This window comes from Rhinatrema bivittatum, chromosome 6, assembly GCF_901001135.1.
Source record: "Rhinatrema bivittatum chromosome 6, aRhiBiv1.1, whole genome shotgun sequence".
Lineage (NCBI taxonomy): Eukaryota > Metazoa > Chordata > Amphibia > Gymnophiona > Rhinatrematidae > Rhinatrema > Rhinatrema bivittatum.
Window position 1 is genome coordinate 37917062 of NC_042620.1, and position 19181 is coordinate 37936242.

The following is a 19181-nucleotide window of genomic DNA, read 5'->3' on the forward strand; positions in this document are numbered from 1 at the left end:
CCTTGATAGATGTTGGCTGTATGTAAATCCTATTTCTTCATTCCCCCCACCGTTGAAGCAGTGAACTGCGCTGGATATGCATTCAAAGTGAAATATCAGGCTTAATTTGTTAGGGGTAGTAACCGCCGCAATAAGCAAGCTACTCCCACGCTTATTTGTTTACCCTGTACAATTCAGTCCTTGTTTGTTGTTGTCCGAATTTAAATCCTCTTTTCTTCATTCCCCCTGCCGTTGAAGCAGTGAGCTGCGCTGGATGTGCTTTCCAAGTGAAGTAACAGGTTTAAATTGGTTTGGGGTAGTAACCACTGCAACAAGCAAGCTACTCCCACACTTGTTTACCCAGACTGTGCAATTCAATCCTCTTATCTTCATTCCCCCCTGCCACTGAAGCAGAGAACGTTGAAGCAGATTTCCGCTGGATATGCATTGAAAGTGAAGTATCAGGCTTAATTGGTTTGGGGTAGTAACTGCTGCATCAAGCAAGCTACTCCCAAGCTTATTTGTTTACCCAGACTGTGCTTTCGGATCTCTGTTGCAGATAGGTCCTGGAAAACTTCAATTTTGTGGCCTTGCCAACTCGTTTCCTTCCTCTTCCTGGCCTGGGTCAATACCTGCTCTTTCACTCCATATTCGTGGAAGCAAACTACAATGTCTCACGGGATATTCCCCCACGGGCGAACCAAGTATCTGTGAGCTCTGTCCAACACTATTTTTGGTCTCCCTTACATGGGTTCATTTTCATAGAGTAAAAGATTGCAAATGTCCTTGATTACCCTGATGAAATCGACAAAGGCCACCTCCTCTGGAATACGTTTGAATCTAAGGTTCCCCCTTCGAGATCTATTCTCCAGATCGTCAACCCACTCTCTTAACATCGTGTTGTCTTCCTGGAGTTGATTGACTTCGCGCTTTAAATTTTCTGCAGCGTCATCTAGCTCATCTACCTTCTGCTCCACGGCCTCCACCCTGCCCCCCACAGCTCCTTGTGGTCTCGCCAGAGATCACTGACTATCGCTTTTAGCTCTTGCTTCATAGAGCACATATCGGCTTTAAGCTCACCAAACCAAGCTTGGAAATCCTCGCGGGACGAGGGCAGGGTGTTGGTCCGCATGACAGTAGTCGGCAGGTTGCTGCATTCCGGCGTCTCTGGCTTATCATTGCCATCTTGAACGTCCTCCTCGGCGTATTGAGCCTCCACAAATTTCTCAAAAGAAAACTACTTTAAATCCGGAACTTTTTTCCTTGCCGACATCGTGCTTCTTTATTTTTCCTGTAGCTATGAGAGATCATATGATTGGCAGTCTGATTGCTGAGTAATGCGATGGATTCTTAAAAAGGGGTTGGGAGCTTGCTCTCTAAGCAGCCATTTGCGATCATGACCAGGCATCATTTTACATATAATAAACACCAACTGATGATAAAAAGAAGGAAAGCCAAGCCACCTCTCCAAAGAAGGAAGGATAATAGTGCTTGACCCTTTGATTTGCAGGTGTTACTGTGGGCTGCCTCCAAACAGTTTGTTTCATGCATACCACACCAGGAATGGACCTTCCTATCTGACCCTGGTTACAATACAGAGCTGCAGAGAAGGAGATCTTAATTCAATTCCCCTGTGCCCTCTCTGTAGCTGCATGTGTTGTGTTTGAGTCAGCCAAGGCGGCTGTGCAAGTCTGTGTCTGTAAGAAAGAGTAACACATTCACAAAAATGTATACAATATAAAGATAAAGACTGAAAAAATAGTAAGAGGGGAAAACAGAACACTTTAAAAAGCAGAACTGAAGACACAAAGTGTAAGCCTCTGCAGTACAATGGAATAGTTGGCAAAACTTTTTATTTTTTAATTTAAGTGGTAATATCTTTAGTGCACAGTACAGTATGTGCTTTTGAAGTTAATCTACATACAGAGTGTATAGGATGCATTTATTTTGGGGTATGTACATAGATGTCTCAGTCCAGGATTTAGTCATGGGCCTTAAAAATTGTATGCAACAGTGATTTAGCCCTGAGCTGGTCAAAGTTGCACTGCAAAACTCAAACTGAATCACTGAAGTACCAAGACAGAGAAGAGCCAGTGTAAAGAAACAGTGCTTTCCTGCCACCAGAAGGCACAGGAAAAGCAGAAAGGGAGAGGAAGGAAAGAATGAGGAAGAGAGAACTGAAGAGAGCAGAACGAGGGAAAGCACAAGGCAGGAAAAGGAACAAAAAAAGAAAAAAGAGAAGGGGTGGGAAGGGGAAGCAGAGAAAGAAGAAGATGAGCAGAGAAAACCAAAAGGGAGAGAAAGGAAGAACAAAAGGACAGAGTTTGAGAGGAGAGAAAAACTGAGATGGGTTTGAGGCAAGAAGGGGAGAAGGAGGAGGAATGTAAGGTTGATAGACACTCATCCTTTGCTCGGGTTCAACTGGCACCGCAGCTGCTTGCAAGAGATGGGCCCTGCACCATACTGTAAGACCCCAGCATGTCATCCTTGCATTATGTTTGCTTCCCAGCAGATTTACTGTACTTTTCAGATTTTGTGAAAGAAGGGAAGAGAGGGAGAAGGAAGAAGGAAGAAGAGGGGTTGAAAGGGGAAAGAGAAAAATAAAGGGTGCTAAGCGGTGGCTCAACCCAGAAGAAAGGAGGGCATTACAGGGATGAGAGAAGTTAGCACACAAAGGGGTGAGGAAAGGTGCATATAACCAGAGGAAAGATATCGGGGTCTGTTCCAGACAGACAAGTTCAGAAATTGATGGATGACAATCCTTTATATTACAAACATGCCATCATGGTAAAAAGAGAAGGTTGGAATAAAAGAACTCACGAAAGAATCCAAGACACACAACGTCTGACACTCCAAAAATAATCCTCGGTATTTCCATGTCCTTCACATTAGCCAAAGGAAGAGCTACATTTTTATGTTATTAGGGCACGTTTGTCCAAAGCGTGACAGTCTGCGGCACAGCAGTTTAGTACCAGTAACATACAGAATAAATTACTAAAATCCAAAGGAAAAAAATATGCTATTCCTTACATTAAAATAAAATCCTGGCAATATCGAAAATGTTAAACGGTAAGAACAGTCCATTACCTTCATGCTGTCTGTATCACTTGGATGCAACAGAATGTTAATTTCTTGAAGACTCTTGAAGTCCTTCTTACCACTGAATTTAAATATTTGATCAAAGATTATGGTGGCAACAAGAGGCTTTGGGAAACCTAAATTCCCTGTTCCAATTGCTGGGAAGGTAATGGAATGAAACCCCAACTTCTCAGTGACGTTCAGACATTCTTTTATGATGTCACGTAAGATCTATAAAAGCAACAGATTGTATATGTAGTTTTATTCAGTGTAGCTAAAGTCTGCAAATCTGTAAGATAAAGAGGAAAGCCAAGACATGTTCCGTCTGACCTTGTCTAACCACATGTTGGGTGCACTATGACCCAGCTGCCATTCTGCCCCAAAACATTTGCAACACATATTACTATTGCTACTTTGACCTCATCAGATTTTTTTGTGACACTGTCACAGCAGCCCTGGAGAACCTTGGCTTAAGGCCAAGAAATGCCCAGGAAGGATCCCAGCTCTACCTGCATCTCCCACAGTGTTTGCCTACCACACTGAATACACAGTTTAACTCTGTATTTTAACTCCTGATGTATTAGCATCAGAAGTTAAACAAGATTTTAACCTATGCATTAAACTGTGCGCTAAATTTCAGCACCAAATTTTAACACAGAAGTTACTGCATTGGCCTGTAAATTAGAACCCAGATTCTTTCTACTGCAGGAGCACATTAGAAAGATGGGTCTGGGCCTGCCCTGATGGCCCAGCAGCGGTGCTGTGCACTGCCACACGGAAGACCTGGGTTTGATTCCTGGGTGAAGTCTTCCGTTCTCTGGGTCAGCTGGGGCTGTGGAGGCAGCGTTCACAGCGGCCTACAGGGAGAAGAAATCCAGTCATCGCGCAATGACAATACCAAGTGGCTGAACTTAAGGTTCACAATTTCAGGGTTCCGGGAAGGAGGCCCTGGTGTATGGCCCCAGCCAAGAACTGTCATTGCAGTGACTGGGCTAAGAGTCGAGAAGAGAATATAAAAAAGGGAGAAGAAAAAAAAAACACCTTGGGTGGCTGTGAATAAAGGCTCACGGCATTATAGCTCAAAAGAAGCCAGTTCCAGCTGAGCTGGAAGCCCAAAGGAGCAAAAAGAAACTTCCAGACCAAAAAACAAAGGAACAAAGCAGAAAGAAAAAGAAATGGTTCCAGAGAGGCGTTTGAGGTTTGTCATCCTACTTGATGACAGAGTGCACGGCACTGCTACCTTAAAGCTGCCTTAGAGATTTCTAGCAGAGTAAGGACTAATGGTGCAATTGTATAGCGGCGCCCTTAAAATGCAAACACATTGGTGGCTTTGGAGACGAGCAGCAGCAGCAACAAAAAAGAGCAATAAGCCAGGTACTGATGGTGGCAAGACAGCAAAAACACATTAGAATAAACAATATAAAAGTAAATGCTTGTTACCTTCTCTGACATCCCCTGTCCACTATTCCATCCAGGACAAATGACGTGAAAAACCTCTCTGCAGTTCAAGTTGCATCCATCTGTTCTGAGCACAGATCCCTCGGCAATACTCTGCCCTCGACCCTCCTTATTCAGCAACTGCTGGAGTGTCGGACCAGCCTTCTGCAGTAAGGCTTGAGCGATCGCACCTTGCGCAAGGTTCAAGTCTTTAGCAATGCTATTCACAATAACGTCAGTCTGAAAGTCAAAATTGAGCCAACTGTTTGGTTAAGCGCAAAGAGAGATCTACTTAAAGTCAGACACAGTGAAATACAACCCATGGAAGTAACGTACTAAAGTAATGTGTTTGAGCCCTAACAAGCCAGTCTGGTTTTCAGACTATCCCCTCATGAATATGAAAGAGATATTCCCATACATCAACCTAGGACCTGATATTCAGTAGCGAAGCAAACAAGTTATCTAGCTAAAGATAGCCAGATACCTGGGATATTCAGTGCAGCACTGCTAATTAGGGCTCTGATGAATATAGCTGGATAAAGTCCTACTTAGGCAGATAAACATATCTGGCTAACTTTAGGAAAGCTCTCTAGAAAAATCAGACTTGGTTGGAATAAGTTATCCGGCTAACTCTTAATATCGTAGCTAGCCAGATAACGCCACCTAGGAATGCTTAAAAGTTATCCAGAAAAAAATGTTATCTGGCTAACTACTCAGCTGGACAATTTGGAGATGGTCAGAGCACAGAAATTTTAAAAGCCCATGGAGCTTGTCCAGCTAAGCCCTGAATTTAACAGCAAAAACCATTTGAATATTGATTCCCTAGTTCTTAGACCCAATGTATGCAAATTCATCTCATGAGGGCTAGTCTGAAAATCAAACTGGCTGGATGGATCTCAAAGACAGCATTGGTGTGCACTAAAAACTCTGCCCTTCAGCTGTGGTGAGCTGCAGCTCCCTGATAGGCTTCAAGGAAAACTTGATAATCGTTTGTGAGCAGAGCTCACTGAGAAAGCTGCAAAGCTATGGACAAATTAACATGTAGTATAAAAGAGAGTTTGGTTTTCTAAGACAGCAAAGCAGCTGAGAACATTTCAACCTGGCCACATTTTTGGAAATGCTAAATTGCTCCTTTAAACTTGATTAATTTGATGGTAACTGAATGGAATGGAATCAAAATGTATCATACAAGACAGGGAATACATAAAGAATAGCACAGAATTCAATTTTTCAGTAAAATGCTGAAAAAGGAGTCTCTCTGCTTAGCCAAGCATTCATCTTCATGTAGTATTCTGCTGTACTAATATGGCTGTGACATGTTTTGAGTAACAAAAGTTTAAAAAAAAAAATCAAATCTGCATGCCACGTCAAAGGCTAATAAAGATACAAAATATATTTCCCAGCAGGACAGGCAGGAATCCCCTGGAGAAGAAGCTAAATGGGCAACACAGAGCAGGTTTCAGAGGAGACTGCCCTCCTGACCAGCAAAGGCACGTGTGCTACCTGGTCATGTCATCTCGGGGGAGGAGCCTGGAAAAATTAGGGAAAAATGGGGGAGGGCCTTCAAATAAAAATTACAGCAACAATGTAATAATTGTAAGCTTGTAAAAACACAACAAAGCTCAATAAATATAAGCATCTTGAAATCTCATTTTAAACAGAGAGATCAGAAAACCAAAAAATGAAAGGGGGCCCACATCACATGGTGCCCAGTAGCAGTGCAGATGGACAGCAGGGTCTGGAAGTGCCACAAAAGTAAAAATAAGAGGAGACCCATGAAAATAGGGACATTACATCACTATTATCAGCGAACAGATCGTGCAAAAACATCCAAAGCTGTTCTATAATTGTCTTTCATTTCATGCTAGTTCCAACATGACAAAGAAGCTAGCAGCACAATACAACTCGTCCTTCACTATAAATCTGAATCGCCACTTTATGCAGTAAATGAGATAATACTCAATAAATGAAGACACCTACTTTTGCATCTTGGATGTTCCCCTGGTCCAACACGATACTCAATCCTTCTTTTGTTTTCATTTTCTGAAGATCCTTTCTGCTTCCATTATGATCCCAGCCTGCGGCAAGGGTCAGAGGTTTTGGTTGTGGTTTATCAGGTACAATGACCTGAACTGCCTGTTGTGCAAACACTTTCTCCAGAGCAGTCTTAAAAGCTTGAACCGTTTGCTCACTGTTGTCCACAAGATGTATTTGCCGCAAGATGCCCTTTCCTTCGCAGCGTTCCACGTACTCCTTAATCGATATCACAATCGTATCCACACAGAGTTTTAACGGGAATCCAAAAATGCCAGAACTTATCGCAGGGATGGCGACAGACTGGTGATTATACAATTCTGTCAGTCGCAGACTTTCTTTTACTGCCTTTTTTAGCAGGAACTCACAACGCGCAGGATTAAACTCATGCCACCTGGGACCAACGGCATGAATGACCTGTTTACAGGCCAGTCTGCCAGCCTCTGTAATTACTGCTTCACCAGGCTTTAACTTCCCTTGTGTCTGAATAATATGGTCACAATCCTTTTGCAGCTTCGGACCTGCAGCTTGCGAAAGTGCTGCAGCAAGACCTCCAATGTGCTTCAGGTCTTCGTTTGATGCGTTAACTACAACATCAACCTGGTGCTGGCCCAAATCATCTTTATAAGTGGCTATTACAACTCCTCCATGTAGCTGAACTTTGCAGCAGGGTTGCCCCTGGTTCACACCCTCATCTTCATCAATACTGCCTCCCACTTCTTCTCCATCTTTCTGCAGCCTTAACAAACAGTTATAACTTTTTTTCGCTGCAGGAACATAAAAATCTTCCATTCCTATGAAAAACTTCTTAGCTCCTGGTTTGTCAATGACCAGTGTATCAGCATGCAAGGAAGCCAGAACTGTACGAACCCTCTGCGCCACCTCTAGCACATCCACTCTTGGACCACTCAAGGAAATATGTTTCTGCCCATTCTCTGCATTGAATATAATCTTCACATTTTTCCTCTGTATGTCAGTCCAGCGCTGTGCTTTTTCATCCTTCACAAACAGTACAATTGCTTGAGACTTGGCTGGGATGATTTCCTGTATCATGGTGTTTTTCTCTATGAAGTCAGACACCTGTTGATAGACTTCGTTTACTGCCTCACAAAAGCCAACCACAACTATTTGATTTCCTAATCCTATAGGACCCTCATCAATTCTTACAGTCTTGGTGGGCGAGTTAAACAATTTGTTCAGACGGCTGGTGAGGTCTTTCCACTCCTCCTTTTTGGTGGCTGTGCTGCCTTCTGTATTAATGCATTTGCAGATTACACCTCGTTTCAATTGTTTTTCAGCAGCTGATAAAATCTCAAGAGAGCTTCCCCTCAGCACAACTCTCTCCCCCCGAATTTCATACATAGCACAGATTTTGTTATCTGTGAACAGAGTTTGTGAAAATTCTTCATTATCTACTTCCTGGAGAAGCCGGAAGACATGAGGATCAAGATGAAGAGTAGTCTCTTTCAAATTCTTCTCCCTTTCCAGTATATCACTTTTTGCACCAAACACTTCTTCAGGCAGCCCATACAGGCTAATGTGCCTGGAAGAAGCATCATAAGACATCTTCAGATTTGGGAAGAAGTCATGAAGATTCTTTTCTAAATTCTGATTATGTAAAATTGCATATGTTGCTGGGGAAAGAGATACCATCAGTTTCTTGCTCAGACTTTCTCGTTCAATCTCCTTGGCAGCATTTTCTATCAGTTCACTGAATTTCCGTTTCGCCCCCTGAACATCCTCTAGAAGACCGGCCAGTGCAACCTTCTTATTGGCAATGTCAGGTTTGACCAAAATCCTCTCTGGCAAGGCACTGTAAACCTTTCCTTTCACAGCTCCCCACACTACTGAATTCACCTGATATTCAACAGTGCTGTACTTTGATATGATGGATGAGAACTGTGTGCCAACTTGCTCGTACCATGTTTTGACAAGCTTCGCCATCAAACTTCTCTGTTTAGATATGGAGGGTGAGGGGGAGAGGTGGATTACTGGATGCGCACAGTTTGGCTGTGGCCATTTTAGCTCACAATAGCAATCTGCCATCTGGTTATTTATGTCCTGGATTAGTTTCTTACTGTTTTGAATATATTGGCACACGTAAGGGTCCATATCTAATGAAAGAGGCTCAGGCAGTTTTATAACTGGCCTTTCCTTCCCATATAAAACTGTGTCCAAGGAGCTGTAATATGGATACACAGAGATTCTTCTCTTCTTCAGTAAATGTTGTATTGACAATACTTTGCTTATAACTACAAAACAATGAAACAAATAATATGTTTATATAAAAAAGCACCAGAATGAGATTACAAGAAAATCTTTAGTCATTATGTTAATATAAGCAAATCAGATATTTTGGTTTGTTTTTATAGACAGATGTAGTTTAAGTATCTGCAGTCAGTAAGGGAGGCAGTTCTCAGTGGCAAAGGATATCACAAACGTACGGGACGATACAGTACAGTTGGAGCGCACTGTTAACCCGCCATTGGACGCGCGTTTTTGACGCGCTAGCATTACCCCTTATTCAGTAAGGAGCCGAAAACGTGCTTCCAACCCCCTGAACCTAATAGCGCCTGCAACATGCAAATGCATGTTGATGGCCCTATTAGGTATCCCCGCACGATTCAGAAAACAAAATGTGCAACCAAGCCGCACATTTTGCTTTCAGAAATTAGCGCCTACCAAAAAGGTAGGCGCTAATTTCTTCAGGCACCGGGAAAGTGCACAGAAAAGCAGTAAAAACTGCTTTTCTGTGCACCCTCCGACTTAATATCATGGCGATATTAAGTCGGAGGTCCCGAAAGTTTCCAAAAGTAAAAAAAAAAAATTTGAAGTTGGCCCGCGGCTGTCGGGTCGAAAACCAGATGCTCAATTTTGCCGGCGTCCGGTTTCCGAGCCCGTGGCTGTCAGGAGAGTGGCCTGTGCGCGCGCCGGGAGAGCAGACGTTCGCCCACGGACTTTACTGTATCGGCCCGAGAGATGTCAGGGACAACAGCAGCATTATAGATGTGCTACCTGAAAAATGAAATACATTAGCCTGAATACAAACATTTTAATCCGATTTTTTTTTTTTTTTTTTTTTTTTTTTTAACTTAAAAGAAATCTGTACCCTTCTGTGTGCACTGGTGTATTTCAGGCATATCAATGTGGGGATAATGCTTATTCATGCACAAGGACACTGGAAGAAAGTTTTAGAAGGGGTACTGAAAACCCCTTTGCTCCAGCCGTCTCTCTTCTTTCCTGTATTTGCACTACTTACACACCCCGGCTGCCTGGAAAATAGGAAGCTGCCTCTCACACTTCTCTCCTCCATTACCGTGTGCCTCAATCCTGCACATGGCCATTGCCTCCAATCACCTTCCTTCTTGGTCCAGACTGCTGGACTTCTCTCTCTGGTGGCAGTCCTCTTGCCGAATCAGATGTGTCCTTACTGCTTCTCCTTCACCTTCCATCATCCCTTTTATATTTCTCTCCAACACCATTTATGCTTTTGTCTCTCCACCCAATTGTCCAACCTACTCCTATTTTTGCTAACACTTTTCATGCACTAACTGCAATGCCTCTCCTGTTTCCTACCCCTACCTCATCAAACTTACTGCTATTTTCTGTCTCCATCCCACCTCTCTAACCCATTTGACAAAGTCAAGAGGTCACGACAAGACACAGAAGCAGCAGGTTTCACAGCTGGCATTGCAGCAACAAGAAGATAGGCAAGCAGACATGCTCATGGCCGCCTCCTCCTTCCCTGCACAATTCTGGTTTAGAAAAGAAGCACATGAAGTAATAGAAGGAAAACATTACTTCCTAGTTGTTCCCTTGCTGCCCTGGCCAGAAATGTTAATTTTGGGTCAGTCAAGAAGCCCTTTTAGTTGGGGGTTGCATCAGAGCTGCTGTAGACCCAAGTCAGGAGATTCTGTAGCATCCCAACACCCCTATTACTCACTTTAATGACACGTAGCCATCACAATTTTACCATTTAGTTAGTATCTTTACGCAGAAGCTATGTTAGCAAGACAATCACATGTCTCACACTCACTGGACCTGATTGGTCCATACTGACTATGATACGGCAACAAAGTCACTGTATGACCCAATCAGATCACATTCCATGTAATTATGATACTTTTCAAACATGGCTGCTCCCAGGTGTTCCAATAGAAAATGTGTAACGACTGTAAGAAAATAATGGGATTTGCTTTTCCCTATCTTTAGGGGACTGCTTTCCATCCTGCCATGCCCATTTTCCATTTCAACATTTCTTACTTTGCATACTTCTAATACAGCACTTCTGTCTGTTTCTCAAGTCCCAAGCTTTGAACTGTGTTCTGCACGCTGATAACACAGGGCCCAATATTCAGAGCTGGCTGATAAAGTAACAAATATGATTGAACATTATTTATTTGTGAAATACAATCACACTCATACCATATCATACATTCACACGCATAAAAAATATATTAGGTCAAATACAAATATCCCTATTATCACATGATGCTGTTTACTACATATAATCAATGTTTCTTTAAACATCATAATATACATGTAACTTAACCTATGTTCTATATCCACATCAGCTCTCATAAAATCTGCTTAATATCATTCCCTTCAATTATGCACTAAATATCCGCATAGTCCTCCCTTCATTTATACATCCGTTGTCCACCTTTCTTTTATATATCAAAAGATGGACAACAGATGTATAAATGAAGGGAGGACTACGTGGATATTTGGTGCATAATTGAAGGGAATGATATGGTATGAGTGTGATAGTTTTTATCTGTATAGATAGGAATTTTGTATTTCACAAATAAATAATGTTCAATCATATTTAAGATTGTATTTTCTCTGTGGGTTGGTATGCAGTAGTAATATAAGGGAAAATAAAAATTGCCTTCAGTGTTGTTGATAAAGTAACTTAGCCAGATAAGTTCTAAGTTACGATGTATATTCAGTGGTATTGTTAAGCTGATGAATATATGCTTATAACTAAGCACTTTGCCGGCTAAGTTCTATCCGGCTAAGACTAGACCTGCTATTGGGCATGTCTAAATTATTTATTTATAAAATTTATATATAATCGCTTTCCAGATCTTACAATAAGATCTTCCAAAGCGATGCACAACAAAAGCAATAACCAATTAAAAACAGATGAAACTAAGAATTTCTTATTGGGGATATTGGGACTTCAGGGAAAAGGGGTTGTGGGGAAAGTTATCAACAGCTAGGCTTAAGTTTGTTTCATTGAATGTGAAGGGTCTCAATTCACCATTTAAGCGGCAGCTGCTGTTCAAAGAGCTTTCTCGATTGCAACCGTCAATAGTATTTCTCCAAGAGATGCATCTTAAGACGTAGGGACAAGCACTTGTTAGCATCTAAGGCATTTCCTCAACAGTATTTTGCGTCCAATACCCCATTGAGTAGATTCAGTGGGGTGAGTATACTTTTTGCATCTTCCCTAGGAGTTCAGGTTCGACTTGACACTGCAGGTCGCTATCTGATTGCACATGTACATATTAATAATAGAGATTTATCCTGGTAAATGTTTATTGCCCAATTGTAGATCAAAGATGGGTGCTGGATGAAATTGGGCAACAGCTGCTGTCACTTAAAGATGGTTATGTGGTAGTGGGGGGAAATTTCAATATGGCAGGTATGCCCAATCTCGATACTACTTCGGGGACGACAGGTGATTCAAAAAGAGATAAGTTGTCATTAAAGCATCTGATAGAAACCTGGTAATTGGTAGATATATGGATAATAAAATACCCCGCCAGTAGAAATTATACCTTCTGTTCTAGAACTCATACTCACGCCTGGACTGTTTTCTTATAGAGAACTGGTCCCTAAAACCAGAAAAGTGAATAGAGAGAGCATAACATGGTCTGATCATGCTCCTGTCTGGTGGGAAATGGAGCAGACTGATTCGAGTGAAGGAAAAAAAACAAAAAACTCTGGAAACTTAATGACACACTTCTTAAAATTAAGGAATACAAGATGAAGGTTCAAAAACAATTAGAGGAGTATATTACTATTAATGCAGGGGTAGAGATATCACCTATATCAATATGGGAGGGTTTAAATGTCACAATTCGGGGATACCTGGTTAGCCTGGGGTCCTATCATAAAAAGGAAAAAGAGAAGAAACGAAAAGGGTTGGAGCTTAAATTACAAAATCTGGAGATGGCTCATAAACAGCACCCTGGGTCAATCCCTATGAAAACTTTAGAAGAGGTGAGGGCAGCTCTGAGAGATCTGGATGCAGAGGTAATAGCGTATTATCTGGACTTATTTAAACAAGAATACTATGAGTACGGAGATATCCTGAGTAAGCTATTAGCCCATAAGCTTAAAGCCCAATGTACTAAAGCATACATATATTGCATTAAGGATGCCCAGGGCCAATTACAACTGGATGCCAAGGCTATCAAGGACCTCTTTGTGTAGTTTTACACTGAACTGTATGAGAAGGAGAATACATCATCCCAGTTGGATATACAGAGCTATCTGAAAGAGGTGGATCTTCCCATGTTATCCTCCAATGCACAGGAGATGCTTGGCCAGCCAATCTCTGTAATAGAAGTGAAAAGAGCTATAAAAGATCTGAAATCCAGAAAAGCTCCAGGGATGGATGGTTTTACCCCGTTTTACAAAATCTATGCCGGAATTTTGGCCACACCTCTGATGCATATGTTTAACTATTAGAGAGGGCAGTCGGTTATTGCCTTATGGGAATTTGGCAGGGATCACTGTTCTTCCTAAACCTGGCAAAGATGCATCTCTATGTAGGTCTTACCGACCCATTTCCTCTGATCAACCTCGATCTTAAATTATTGGCAAAAATTCTGGCCAATCATTTACAATCAGTGATTTGCTCTCTTATCAAAGATGATCAGGCGGGCTTTATGCCTGGTAGATCCACATCTGACAATATACGGAAGATTTTGGATCTAATTTCAGTGGTCCAGCATAGGCACACTCCATCCCTGCTCCTTACAATCGACGCGGAAAAAAAGCCTTTGACAGAGTCCATTGGCCCTTTCTGTTTGCAATAATGGATAAAATGGGGGTGGGCGGATACTTCCTGGGATGGGTACAAGAATTATATCGGGAACCCTTAGCATGTTTAAAAATAAGTGGCAGGCATACCTGTCCCTTTACCATTAAACAAGGAACGAGACAAAAGTGCCCACTGTCACCCCTATTATTTGTCCTGAATGTGGAACCTCTAGCAGAAAGGGTTAGAAAATCATTGGGAATACAAGGAGTGGGTATCGGAAAGCAATAATATAAAATCTCATTGTGCGCGGATGATATTATCTTTACTTTAAGTGCTCCCAATACTTCCCTTTCAGAAGTGGCTAGAGAATTGAAGGAGTTTGGGAAGGTATCTGGCTTTTGGGTAAACATGGAAAAATCAGAGATTTTGCCAATAGGCTTGAACCCAGCCCAGTGTAGTAAGTTAAAACAGGCCTATTCCTTCAATTGGACAAAGGGACCAGTTCGCTATTTAGGGATAAATATTGTCTTGGATCAAAAGGACCTATTCAAAGTTAACTATGAGCCTCTATTTTTGTACACTCAAATCAGATCTCAGTAAATGGGATAAATTTCAGTTCTCATGGATGAGCAGAATAGCTGTGATTAAGATGAACTATTTACCCAGGCTAAGCTATTTGTTCCAGGTTTTGCCATGTGTTTTAACAGATGCATGTTTAAAATCATTACAACAGGTTTTTTTTCCTTTATTTGGAAAAGGCGTCTTCCCAGGACTGCAAGAAAGGCTCTTTATAGAGCAAACGCAGATGGCGGCCTCAGTGTCACCAATATTTTGCATTATTATATAGCTTCCCAATTACAGACAGTGGTGGAATGTCACATGAAACGGCAGAAGAAGCAATGGATGACTACTGCACAAACTATACTGGGTTATACCCCTATAATCAGCCTATTTTGGGGATGAAAACTGCCGAATATTGGGGAGTTGAATGTGTCTCCTTCATTGAGATGCACACTTATACTCTGGGCAAAGTGGCGGACAAAGTTAGTAAGGAAAGAGGGTGTATTTTTCCCTACAGTGATTAGGTATCTGGAAGGTTTTTCAAGTGGCACGGATTATGAGGTCTTTAAAAAATGGGAAGAGAAGAGAATCAGAAGGGTAGGCCAGGTTTGGACAGTAGGCTCGATGGTCCCTTTTTCAGAATTCAGATCAGATATGATATATCACATAAGGACTTCCTGGCATATGCCCAGTTACAACATTTTCTCAATGCAAAAGAAGTTAAACAAGAATTAATGAAAGGGGCCTCTCTGAGGGATTTTGCACGATGACTCATAAGCCACCTAAATTGATTTCTAAAATTTATAAAGCCTTATTAGATGAGGATCCATATTCTGACCTTCACATTAAGACATAGGAAGGAGATTTGAAGACTCAATGGGATAAATCACGATAGAATCATTTCTTTCAAAGGTTAGGGAAAAATACTGGGGCCATCTCCATGATTGAAAATGGATACAAATTATTACATAGATGGTACCTATATCCTGCCAAATTGACCAGATGGTACTCTTCCGCATCTGATAAATGTTGGCGCCACAGTCTATCGACAGGTACCTTTTTTCATGTATAGTGGTCATGTGAGGTAATACAGAAGGTTCTGGCTTGGATTAAGGAAACTGCTTACAGAAATTATGGGCTGCGAGGTATCCACTCAGAGGTGTGGCTCCTGGGGATATTCAAAGAAAGTAAACCAACATCCCAAAGTCAATTATCAGTTTTGCTGCTATGGCCACATGTCAAGCAGTGGAGGCATGGTGGTCTCGTGGAGAAGCACCTCCAAGGTCTTTGGTAGTGAAAAAATTAATGGGTATATGGGGCATGAAAATGATCTCAGCATTAAGACATGATCAATTAGCTAAATATGATCTAATATGGTCCCCATTTGAAAACTGGATGAAATTACAGCCTTAACCGACTCCTTCACTAATGTAATGAGTCAAGCTGCATGGGTTTTTGTAACCAGACAGAAGATGTTTACACTCAAGGTGGGGGGTATGAAGATTCCCTGATCCGCAAGTATAGGATAAGTAAGGGAAGGCAAAAGGGGGGGGGGGGGAAGGGAAGGGTAATAAAGAAAAAGGAGGGGGTTTAGTATCATGACATGTACATGTTGAATGTTGTTGTTGTTTTGGAATTGTTATGCTTCACAACTCTCGCAATAAACAGTTAAATATGAAGATGTGCGATTTAAAGCACTTTTCGTATGCAGCAGCCAGAATGAGATCAGAAGACGGCCTAGAGGATGCAAACAGCCCAGAAAATGGCATGGCCACGGTAGGCCACAATGGTGACGCAGATCAAGCTGGAGTGGCAATCAGTATTAGGAGAGAGTCACTTACCAGGGCGGACTTTCAAAAGTGGTTTACTGAGCTCCAGCAGGATATGCGCTCACTTAAGACTGAAATATTGAGCATGGCTGGAGAAGTGCTCAGAGAATGCACCGATCTGGGAGTGAGAGTGAATGAAAGTAAGAGTCCCCTAGAGGAGCACACAGAAGATTTGGAACAGAGCTGAAAGATGTTGAGAATATTGTGGGAGGGCAATGTGGCTCAAAGATTGTATTGAAAGACTGGAAAAAAGGTCCAGAAGAGGTAATCTTCTCATTCGAGGGGTACCAGAGGGCCTGGAGTTTCAAGACTCTGTGAGAGTAGCGGCGAATATATGCACGGAAATCCTAGATATGGAAGCTGGAGCTGTGGCCCTATTGGAGATTGAACTAGATAGAGCGCACAGCGCTCTGGGGAAACCGAGGATGAATATACCTAGGGATATCATCATCTGCTTTCATCAATTCACTGTGAAGGAAAAAGTTCTGAACCAAGCCAGGAAACAGAGAGCGATCAATTGGCAGGGTTATAAAGTGGAGATCTTTCAGGATTTGTTTCCATCGATGATCAAGAAAAAGAGAGACTTTAAGGAAATTCTTCAAGTGTTGCGTAAGGAGAATTACAAATATAAATGGCTATTTCCATTTGACTTACAATTCATCATCAATGGAGTATCTTCGCAAGTTAAAACTGTGGAAGCAGCTAAGATTTTACAAGCAGCGAGCCTATATAAACAATAGGCCCCAGCACTGGTTCCAGAGTGATGTCTCCATTGGGGAGTAGAGAATGAGCAGTGCGCTGGCAGTGTGTACAGTCTGAAGGCAGGCATCTTTGCAGACAATCGAGAGGCTCATCGTCCTCGAGGGAGGCACTCCTGGACATCTGAGCAGAAGACCAAAGTGTGGAAAAGGACTGACGGCGGCATTATCTGCGAAAAGTTTGAGACTGAGCTAATGAGTGATTTATGGGGGGAAAAAGGAGAGAAAGGAAAAATAGGAGAAAAAAAAATAAAAAAGAATAAGGGGGTGGTATTTGCAGTTATTGGTTTGTAGAGTATGAGAATTTGAGGTTACTTTGGAGGAATAGGGGGGATTTTCTGTTTAAGCCTTCTGTTTAAGTGTGGAGATAGGAGCAAATGAGAAGGGTTAAGCTTGGAGGAAGCACGAGTGATGTCATTCCTCGAGGTGTTTTGATTGCTGGTATGGGGGGGGGATGGGGTGAGGATAGAAGACTATACAGTGAGGGTATGGGAGGAGTAAGATGCTTTCCTAATAAAAGTTAGAATGGAGATTCAAGAAATAGTTTATGTCAAAGTAAGTGTTTATTTCTCTGGTTCTCCAATTTCGTTTTGGGTTCTTCTGTATATAATATATACAGAAGACTTTATGGGATTGGTGAAATTAGTCTCTTTAAATGTAAATGATTTAAATACTTCTGTCAAGAGGTAGTTGCTAATTAAAGACGCTGTCCGTATGCAAGCTGATATATGTTTGTCAAGAAATGCACTTGAGAAACAGATATGAAAGCTTGATGGCCTCAAGCTTTTCCTCTTCAATTCTTTGCCTCAGCTTCGGTAATAAGTAAATATAGTGGTGTGGGTATTCTTTTTTTCAAAATATTTGCTGGTGCATGTACAGGCCATATTGCGAGATGCAAAAGGCTGGTATATTATAGTTAAAATAAGATTAAATAAGAAAATGTTTACTTTAGTGAATGTGTATGCTCCTAATACCGGCCAGGGAGACTTTTTTGGGAGGTTATCGAAAATCCTGGATAACTGGGCAGAGGGACATATGATTCTTTGGGGGAGGGGGGGAGGAATTTCAATATGACCAGATATCCTTTCTTAGACAATTCAGGGGGAGGGCATGGAGCTGCCAATTCACATAGGAAGTGTCTTAAAGCATTGATGGTAGATTGGGGTTTAACAGATGTATGGAGGCTGCTGTATCCCACGGAATGTAATTATACTTTTAATTCTAAGGCTCATAAAAGTATATTCTTGAATTAATTTCTTTCTGCTGGATAAGGCACTTGGTAAACCAAGTCAGGGAATCTGGTATAGGCCCTATAATGTGGTTGGATCACAGCCCTGTTTGGGTATCGTTGAAGATGGGGGGCTGCCAGTCAGGGAGGAAATTCTGTAAGTTGAATAATAGTTTATCGGATGATCAGGAGTTTTGTGAAAGCTGCGGGGATACATACAAGATTATTTGGCAGAGAATGATGAGGAGGTCGCAGCGGTAACAGTATGGGATTGCCTGAAGGCAGTTATAAGAGGTAAATTAATAGCGAGAGCTTCACATGTGAAAAAAAGAGAGAGATGCTGCTAGAATTCACCTGTTGGAAAAATTGGGTAAATTAGAATTACAACATAAAAGACATCCTGTGCCAGGGATGGGGAGTCAAGTTGGATTCATTGAAGATAAGTTATAAAAAAAAAAAAATTTGACAAAGAGGCCATTCTTTTTCAATTAGATAAATTGAAAAGGGAATATTTTGAAGGAAGCAATAAGGCTGGTTGCCTTTAGGCGAGAAAACTAGAAGAAAAGATGTTGCAAAACCAAATTTTGAAGGTTAAGGATAGAGTCCGGAGGATGATGTTTGATAATGAGTGTATTGGAGCATGGTTTGAAGAGATATATGCTAAACAGGCAAGTACAGACAAGAGTAATATCAATAGCTACCTAGAAGTTATTACTTTACCTAAAATAGACGAGATGGCCCAACAGTGGATCCATAAAGAGATTACTGTCTTTGAGGTGGAACAGGCGATAAAAGATCTTAAAAAAGGCAAGGCTTTAGATGGCTTTTCTGCAAGTTTTTATAAGGAAATGTGTTCAGAGATTGCTCCCTCCCTGGTAGCTATGTTTAATTCTTTGTTGGGGAATAATTTTATAGCAGGGGATTCTAAATCGAGCGGGGATTAAAGAATTGGCGAAACCAGGAAGGGATGGGACCCTAGGTGGATCTTATAGACCCATATCATTCAATGTAGATTTAAAAATATTGGTGAAAGTACTGCCAGCTCGGTTGGGGCCCAATGTCAACACTGATTCATCCAGACCAGACAGGATTTATTCATGGGAGGGTTATTAATTTAATTTGGTGGGCTCAGCATCGTTGTTTACCTTTGGTGCTGTTAACAGTAGATGCCAAAAAGGCATTCAATATGGTGCCCTGGGAATATCTTTGTACTCTTAGATAAGGTGGGACTGGGGGGAAATCTTTCTACTTGGATTAAGAAATTATATACAAAACCCAGT

The 19181-nt window shown here is 41.6% G+C and overlaps 1 protein-coding gene across 4 annotated transcripts in view; it reads right to left on the reverse strand.

Moving 5' to 3' along the window:
* Nucleotides 1–19181, reverse strand: part of PARP14 (poly(ADP-ribose) polymerase family member 14) — a 183568-nt gene that overhangs the window by 97363 nt on the left and 67024 nt on the right. For 3 of the 4 annotated variants that reach the window (XR_003857327.1, XM_029605293.1, XM_029605292.1), the window contains 3 exons: nt 6475–8780; nt 4498–4734; nt 3067–3288 (listed from right to left, as the gene is read on the reverse strand). Coding sequence is in view for 3 of the 4 variants with exons in the window: in XM_029605293.1 (XP_029461153.1) it covers nt 3067–3288; nt 4498–4734; nt 6475–8780 (2765 nt within the window). In the remaining variant the exon portion in view is untranslated. The remainder of the gene's footprint in view (nt 1–3066; nt 3289–4497; nt 4735–6474; nt 8781–19181) is intronic. The other variant, XM_029605294.1, reaches the window with a different exon arrangement.